This window comes from Puccinia triticina, chromosome 7A, assembly GCF_026914185.1.
Source record: "Puccinia triticina chromosome 7A, complete sequence".
Lineage (NCBI taxonomy): Eukaryota > Fungi > Basidiomycota > Pucciniomycetes > Pucciniales > Pucciniaceae > Puccinia > Puccinia triticina.
This window is the reverse complement of record NC_070564.1, coordinates 5,178,057-5,186,852: the sequence shown is the minus strand read 5'-3', so window position 1 is coordinate 5,186,852 and position 8,796 is coordinate 5,178,057. Positions and strand designations below refer to the sequence as shown.

The 8,796-nt window shown below is 48.2% G+C and overlaps 2 protein-coding genes across 2 annotated transcripts; both read right to left on the bottom strand.

Annotated features, from left to right (window-relative positions):
- Nucleotides 1–1,345: 1,345 nt before the first annotated feature.
- On the bottom strand, nt 1,346–2,714 carry PtA15_7A566 (uncharacterized protein; the record flags this gene model as incomplete). Its single annotated transcript, XM_053171185.1, has 3 exons — nt 1,346–1,503; nt 1,597–1,794; nt 1,886–2,714. The coding sequence occupies 3 exons, from the start codon at nt 2,712–2,714 to the stop codon at nt 1,346–1,348; spliced, it is 1,185 nt and encodes a 394-aa protein (XP_053022392.1).
- A 1,294-nt stretch (nt 2,715–4,008) lies between these two features.
- Nucleotides 4,009–8,421, bottom strand: PtA15_7A565 (uncharacterized protein; the record flags this gene model as incomplete). The annotated part of the gene is made up of 9 exons (XM_053171184.1): nt 4,009–4,026; nt 4,105–4,421; nt 4,499–4,661; nt 4,729–4,834; nt 4,901–5,013; nt 5,077–5,223; nt 5,287–5,381; nt 5,449–5,670; nt 5,736–8,421. The coding sequence occupies 9 exons, from the start codon at nt 8,419–8,421 to the stop codon at nt 4,009–4,011; spliced, it is 3,867 nt and encodes a 1,288-aa protein (XP_053022391.1).
- Between the last annotated feature and the right edge of the window lie 375 nt (nt 8,422–8,796).

The following is an 8,796-nucleotide window of genomic DNA, read 5'->3' as shown; positions in this document are numbered from 1 at the left end:
ATTGGTGGATTTCTGAGGAGTTCGGTGAGTTGATAGATTTGTTAGGTGAAGCAAAAAGGTTTCTTAGATAATCTAATGAGTATATCGGCTAGCACCCGGTGCACAGAATTTGCGTCCCCTGAAAAAGACAACATCGGTGGAAGAGGATAGAGGGTGTTAGTCCGCGATCATATTTTCAACATGGAGAAGGCAAGCACAAGCAAGGTTACTGACGAGCTATATCTGTTGTGAGAGCTGAACGAGAACAAGAGGTGATGCCACTGTCAGTATCAGTAACAAGACCCGACATTTGCTTGTGGGCTCGGCCTACCTCGATAAACCGTTAGCGAACATGCAAGTTTGATCGACTAATCTCCAATCGCTGGTGGCAGGAAGGTGTGCTTGGTGGTGCTGGAGTATTTCAACTGGACGCTTCTGGCTCTGCCTGAAGAGGAACGGCTCATTCCAGCCAGCTGCGCCCGTCCGCCCTGCGCGGGGAGATGGCCCGTGCGCCGCTCAGGCCCTCCGAGCCGGAGCTCCTGCGGTGGCTCATGCACAGCACTTCAACAGCCTGGGATCGATCGACACACAACTGACCATCATGTCGAGGATCATGCCCTCAGAGTGGTCTCAAGTTGTGCACAGCACGTGGCCGGGAAACGACTGCCCAGACTGTGACCGGAGGTGAACTTTGGGGGACCTATCTGAGAAGAAAGAATGTCATCGGAGTTCAACTTGAACCGAACTGATGAGTGCCCGTCTGACAATCCATCTTGTAAAAAGGTGAATTCACCAATCATCTTATGCTCAATCAAGAACACATGAATCAGACTGGCAAGTCTTATCGCGAAAAGCCAAGATTGTTGTTTGCCACGTGCATGTAGCGTAATTCTCCGAATGTTGACTTCAGTGGATGCACGACCCGTGCAACTGACTTCGCCTTACCAAGAATTCACCAGCTGGAAAATGGAGTCATCTAGGACTCCTCCCTGCCAGCATCAATTGAGCCGCCATTTACCCACGAGGTAAGTGAATTTCCATCTGCAAAGGCAGAGTGTAAAACGAGCCGGGGAGAATCGGTCCGACAGTTGATCGGCGCAAGATTTCGGGCCGGTGAATCGGGGTGCTAATCAAGAGCATTGCCTGAGATTATCTGATAACCCAAGTAAATTCAGATGCATGTTCAATCGTTGGTCAAGTCTCGGCGCAATTGCAACTGGGATATAAAAACATCATGGCCATTAGATATTAAAGCTTCAGCCATACATGCTCGCACTTGGCGTACAAAATAAAATTAGGTAAATTAGGGTCAAAACAATTGATAAATAATTTGAAGGTTTTCCGACAGAAGACTCCGAGGAGTAAGTCATGCGCTGCATTGAGATGAGACAGCCAAAACTTCGACCCCTTGAGGAACGTTGGCCTTGACGAGCGGTGCAATCTCTGAGGGTGAATCAAAGTCCCACGGCCGCGGGACCAGTGCCATGGGAAGAGCCCAAGTGGCCGCAATCACGACTCCCTTCCCTGAAAGAAAAAGCGGAAGATAGAAGAGACGCTTAAATTGAGCAACGTTGATGGGACAGGACGATTCGAGATGGAAAATGAGGTGATGCTTACCTTTGTTCTGTTCGTTTACGGCGGCCCATTCCATGTCCAAGTAAGCTCCAAGAAACCTGATGAACGGCAGAAGCTCCACAGCACCGCCGGCAACGGTTAGAGCAAGCAACATTTGCACGGCCGCACTCTCGATCGATTTGGCGGTCTTGAGACGTGCAATGCTTTCCAACGGGAGCGCCAACTCGAATCCCCACCAGTCTGACATCAATCCGAGAATATCAGCTCGTCTGTTGTTTGGTTATGTACTTCGTTGCCAAGAAGAGAGATAAAGTAAAGCGTAATGACTCACAACACCAGACGCTGACCCGGTCCTTGGGCACCATTCCGATCAATTCGTGATGGCCTTCACTTCTGTCTATCAGGTTTTTGCTTCCCATTGCTAAAACGTCGTAGAATCCAGTAGACTGTCCGATAGTACTCAACAGAGTTCCTGCGGATAAGCCAGTGATTAAATATATGATCTCTGATGATCCAGGCGCGCGCATGTTTAAGGCCTTCGTCACATCAATCACGTCCTCCATGTCACTTCCTGCCGCTGATTGAGCGTCAAGTTCGGATTCGCTGTTACGAAGACAGACTCCACGGGGTAGGCGGTCAGCATTTTCTCCTTGCTGCGACACATAGGGCGGATGTGGTTCTTGCTTGAGCATGGAGATGATGGTGTTCGCATATTTGGGGTCGTTCAGATGCGACAAGATTTTCTTGGAATCGGTCTTGGAGAGTGCGGCTGACCGCGCCTTTTTGGCTGCAAGAGGGTCGGTGCCTTTGATCAGATCATGTTTAGAATTGGAATCGGCCAAGATTGTCTTGAGGTGACGGATAACAGATTCGCATTTTTTCGGGTTAGGTGCTCTCGAGAATTGGAGTTTCCTCGCAGGTTTTTGGAAAACCGGTGCTTGCCTTGGAATCTTCGAAAAAGAATCATTGACCCAAGTCTCGCCTGGAAGACTGTGGGGCAATTGTAGGATATCAAAATTGTGGTGATTGATCTGCAAAGGCTGAGCCGTGGGCGCTTGCATCTCTTCCGAAATCGAGATTTTCCGGTCGCCGTTCAGCTCATGATAAGTCCCAGACTCCCTTTTGAAATCTAACGACCGCCGCTTGAAAAAAGAAAGCATATCTACTTTGGAAACGGGAGTAAAAAGGGATGGTAGTCAATCAAGTGGTGGTGTGAAAAGGTTGGATTAAAATGCAAGAAGACAGAAAGATCGAATGGACAGACGCCCAGTGGTTTGATTTGAGTGGCTGCGGTCAAATAAAGCAAGAAATTCGAAGGGTAAAGACACCAGTTATCAGGAATTGTTCTTCAGTCTTTTTAACATCGCACAGATTATGTATTTCGCGCCGCCATATTGGCCCTTCCAGAGTCTGGGTGTGATGATTTCTCCATTGGTCTCTCTTGATGTGGCATTGATCGCGGTATGGGACGTGTCCCATTCTCTCGGTCATGCTCATAGTAGTTCACTCTGGAAGCGTTTATCCCCAACTAGCCGTAGCTCAGCTAAAGTAGGAGAAAGCTAGCTGATTTGTTGAGCTTGGATCGAACGGAATTAAAAAGTAGGAGAAAGTCCGTGGGCCGGCGGCTTCAAGCCTGGCCGGGCTATAAAAATACATGTGGGAGCGGAGCACTAGCGAACCCACTTAAACATTTGAAGCGGAAAGATAACCTGTTGTAGCTCAACTCACGTCCTTCACGTCCTTTCGAATTTCGCCCCATCCCAACCTCAGCAGCAAATCAAATAAACGTGCCCATCATTGTCTTCTGACAGCTTTTATAGCAGTGCAGTCAGGAGCACATGTTATGGATTCGAGCTCATGAGGAACTCTTGATTTAGGACAATCTGTTCCCCAATGAGCGAATATGCAAGTATGAGAGATGAAACCAAAGGCAACAAAAAAATGAGAGAAAATGCTTTCGGGATTGACCCAGGAGACTGTGCTGGTTGAGGGTGGGATTCGTGCTGAAGCCTTCGTCAGGCTTCTTGATGCCACGAGAAAGATTGTCTCGCGGTACTAAGAGGTGACTACACTGTCATGAATAGTGACTGCTGGAAAGCTACATGGATCTAGAGTATGCAGTTGCATGGATGGATTATATATATTTACATTGATGAAACCAATTTCTACCATTAAAATTATGTCGTTCTACACTCGTCTAAATACATATAAAGTTCAAATAAAACAAAACATGACAGGATCTGTTGATTTCTATCCAGAGCCATTTCTAGCTTGAAAGACAACAATAGTTGGAAAGTTTTGGTAAGTGTCAATGGATGATGATTGCGATGAGTCATGATGGCCGAAGATGCGTAAAAGGTAGTTGGGATGCTGAATATAGATCAAAGATGCATTGGGTTCATTTAAAAATAGGTTCTGCGCGTCGTTTGAGGGAATTTGCAGTTTCGCCAGGTCCTAAGGCTTCGAGAGTTGCTGGAAATACACAATTGGTCGGAAAGGTTTCATCAGTTTCTTCAGTTCTCACGGCAGTTAACAACAGGTGGTACACACCTCCCGTCTAAACAATACCAAATAACCGGCAACGATTATTAACTGGCACGCCAGGGCCACCCAAAACTCCCAATTGGCAAGGGGAGATTCCCTGAGGTGCCCGCCCCGATCCCAAAGGCCAAGATCTGGGAAAACGTTACCCGGTCCAATCCTGTTAGGAGCTGTGGCCCTAGCAGCGATGACGGCTGTCGAGCCAATGATTTGAGCCAAGCATAATGTGGCTGCAACGTGCGTCCGACTCAAAGTCTGGAGTAGAATCATTCCCAAACCAACACCCTGAACCGCATCCAGGACACCTAGCCAGAGCCATAGTGAGGCTATACGTAACAAAAGAACCAATGCATCAGCCAGATTGCGTGGCATGATGATCGTGCACCGGAAGAGCAGCACTCACTGCCAAGGTAAGGACCCGCTGCGCCGGCCCATGGAATATACATGGCAAGACTACTGGTTCCCCAGAGCATCTGACACCATCGGGGAGCGCCAAGCCCAACCGCGAAAATGGGCAGAAACCAAGTGTGTTTCTTTGAAGCATGACTAAGAGCTTTCATCACAACCTGAACAATTGACCGATGATCAGAATCCGATTTTTATTATCAAGCGGTGAAAAATCTCAGAACTTACGGCCCAAATTCCTACGAAGAAAATGAAAACCAATATGACAGTCGCCCAAACAGGCATTGCAGAACCAGTCCACAAGAAAGACCAATTTCTTCCGTAAGGACCCGATCTATATCAGGAGTATCTTGGTCACATTAGGATCATAGCCAAATGGTGTGAGAAGTTCATGACTTACAGCCAATAATCCCTCAAGATTTCCGCGGCCATATACCATATCACCAGCTTGCGACGGAATAGAGTTTTTACGAAATTGGGAACCTGGCCGGGAACATTTCGGTAGTAATTGGGCTGTGCGAAGATTACGTTAGTCGATCGTGTCTAGAAGTAACTCATTGAGCTAAGAATGCTCACCAGTCCAATGAAAAGAACGTATCCAATGCCGAAACAAGTGATTGCCAGCGTGAGAGTAAAAGCATTGACCCAGGCGGGAGGTACCGATGCCGTGTCTGTCGGGTTTGTTCCTTGCAGCTTGAATCCCCAGTACCACAAGGCAGCGATCTAGAGAAGGGACATTTTGTTCAGTCATCGAAGTCTTGGATCATATAAGATAGATGAACCAACCCAGATTTGTTGAGTGCCTTGCACTACACAAGCTCGATACACCCAAGTGTCTGTGCCTCCCCCTGCTTCCTCCCCGAAATTAGTGCTGAAGAAAACTGGGAGCGCGTTCTTGGTCAGCGATGTTGAGCAGGTTGAGTAGAACATTAATTTCATATGACTCACGAAATCCTGCTGCCGAGGCGAAGGAGTAAAAACTGGAAGCCAGAAGACTCAAAGGGTGCCTAACACTGTAGACTTTCAAGTCTGACGACAGTGATGGTAATCCAATCAACAAAAACGCCATCCCAAAACAAACCCAAGGCAATGAGAGTGACCATGTCGCGGGTTTTACACTGTTGAGTATATACCAAGTTACCGATCCGATGATGTTGACGGCTCCAATGACTGGTGAGATGCAATGATAAATCAGCTTCTGGGACTGTGGAGCTGTTCGCGTAATTTTGACTTACTGTAAAGATCAAATGTCCTTTGAGAGCTACTACCGCCGAGTAGAGACAGCTGGAAACTGGTAGCTCCCAGAACTTGCCCGAAGGCCAGTAGTATCGTGTAGACAGGCCAGCCGAAGTATACCTTCTGAAGTCTGATCTGCCATTGATTTAGTTCTGCCTGTGTAGTGAGAGGATCTTCGCTGCCTGCAGCAGTTTCTTCTTCTTCTTCATCATTCTCCAAAGCGTGCTTCTTAACAGACCATTCACTGATAGCGCGAGAGATTGGCCTTTTCGTCGAACCCCGGAGAGTTTGGCCATCATACTGGGACCTAGCTAAAGCCAGCTTGTCATCTCTAACATGCTTGAAGTAGGCTTTCTCAGCCGCCACCAGATATTCTGCGATACATAGGTCGCCCTTCGAGTTGCCAGAGTTTAGCTGTGATAATTTTGTAATGAACTCTTGGGTTACCTGTCCATTTTCATCAGTGAAACCTTCGATAGCCTGATTCAATGGCGAATCTGCCCCGTGTTCTTCCATGATTGAATTTATGGAATCAAAAGATTTCCGGCTTGTGTGACCCCCGCCACCGGCAAAGGGCCTAACCGGCGGAAGTAATTCATCTTCATTGAACTCGGCAATCGCGGCAGTCGGTGTCGCAGGGGTGGGTATGAATGGGTCTTTGGCAGCTTGCCTTCCATAAGTGACTGTAAGTTTTTTGGTAAGCTTGCGACTTAGTTGGCGGTTAGCTTTGTTTAAGAAACTACCGTATTGATCATCCTCCTCTTGTGAGGCAAGCATGTTGGGGTGCATTGATGGTGCAACCGATATGCGCTTCCCATCCATTGACCGATCCCTCCCGTGAGAGACGCGTGGGTTGCGCGCACCTGCCTTAGTCACCAGTGGAGAGGCATCTTTCGCTTCGGAATCATAATCCTCACTAGTCCTGGGTGAGTGTAGAGTACTTGAATTGGTTAAATCCAGGCCGTTCGGAGAAGAGCCACGGCGATTGTATGGAGATTGACTAGGCCTCAAATGTACCGAATGCTGTGTGGGATCCGTAATGAGTTCTTCAGAGCGGTCACAGGCTAAGCGAAGAGAATCCATCGAGCCACGGGTAGAGAAAGGATCACAGCGAAACTCCTCCATGTCAATCTTCATCTCTGACTGCGGTCGCACAGGGGTATCCGGTCCAGCAGCCAGTGTCCCAGCGTACCTCCGTGAGGCCTTGATGGAGCGGCGATGCATGTTTTCCATCCTACTACGCCATTCGAGCACCGGAAAACGCTGAAGAGCAGAGCGTGCACGAAGGACGGCTCGCTCTTCGTTGGTTGACTTGAGCGCGGCCTTGATGGTCTTCGCAAACTGTGAGTGCATGTGAGCAGTACTATCACTTTCCACAGGGAACCACCATCCCGGCATCAAACCTAAACCTCCTAAGCGACTTCCAACTCCCAAGGCACCCTTCCTTCCAAACTCCACAGCTACCAATCCGAAGGGCTCGTCACGACTTGGGATGAGAGCAAAATCGCCACCAGAGAAGATAAATGGCGGGAGAGCCGTGAATTCAGGTTTGGAAAAAACCCGCCCGGGATACAACTCCATTAGCCGAGCTAGTTTCGCGGCAGCAAATCGTCCGTAGAGATCCACGACGGGTCCAACCGCCACAAGCTGAACGTCGGAGCGCTTCTCAAGAATAGTTGTGAAAACGTCGGCAATGAGATCCACGCCTTTTTGAAGGGACCACCGACCGACGAATACAAAGAGCTGAGCGTTGGGGTCTTGATGTAAGCCGGCCCATTCTTGAGTTTTCCGCTTGTCTTCCGGCCGTTGAGCTTCTGCTGCTTCGTCTATGGTGACATCTTTCATGTTTCGGGGAGCAGCATCAAGTGCTTCGATATCAGTGGGGTCTGGATTAGGAAGTGAATCGATCGTTTTGAGCGTCCATAAGGCCGGATACCTCGCCCAACTTCGCTTTCCGTACTTGTCACTAACCCCAGCAACACCCACGCTCTTTTGGTGATGGCTGATAAAGCTGGCAGCAGCGTGGAGTAAATTGAATACGTTTCCGAACTGAACATATTTCGAGCAAATGTCCTTGGATAAGTTGAATGCACGGCAGACCTCATCTGCTTCTTCTTTAGTCCGGAGTGGCCAGAGTCCTTGGAATTCCGCATTGTGAAGAGATAAACAAACGGGTAATACCATAGGCAGCAAGTAGAGTGGCACTAAAGCACCGTGATAATCGTTGATGTGATAGATATCCAAGTCTGGGGTTCTTCGGCAAATTTCTGCGATACTTTGATTCCAGGACGAATAGAAGATTGCCGAGCTGAGGTCGTCCATTCTGGCTGGATAAGGATCAGATTTGGTGTTGGCACGGAATACGGGCGAGTCAAGCAGATAATACGTGATGTTGTCGAGTCTATGAATTTGCAGCTCGATCAAGTATTTTTCGCCGAAGATAGTGACTTCAATCGGTGGAGCAGGTTCGGCCTCGGGATATTCCAAATCTTTAACCTTCGGAACCACCCATAATAAGTCGACATCGTGCATCGCTTTTCCCATCAAGGAAGACATGACTCCTAAACCCCCGATTTTGACTTTCAGCTTCCAATCAGTAATCTCGTATTCAAGTGTGGCAATTAGAACTTTTCGTCGGGCTGTCATATCATCGGGCCATCTCGCCCCACGAGACCTTAGGCCCATGGCGGCACCTATTCCAGCACTGATCATTCCCATGTCGCCCTTTTCGCCCTTCATAGACCGGAACTCATGAGATTTCTCTTTCATCAAATCCAGAAAGGGATTCAGACTGAATCCTTTTTTCTCTTTGAAACCGTACTGTCAAGAAAAAAAAATGAATGAATTAACAGCTGGACGTCTTAAGGAAGCGAAGGAAGCGAAGTTCGCTTACTTTGTTTATTTTTATGCTGTAGAAGGCTCTTTTAAAGATCCAACACGCGAGGACGGCTGTCAAAGGTGGGATGAGACACAGCAGGATAAAAATAAGGATCCCAACGGTTTCGTCTCCAATGGGAAGGGCACTCCATGTCATGTCTGTTTGATTGACCATAATTCTCC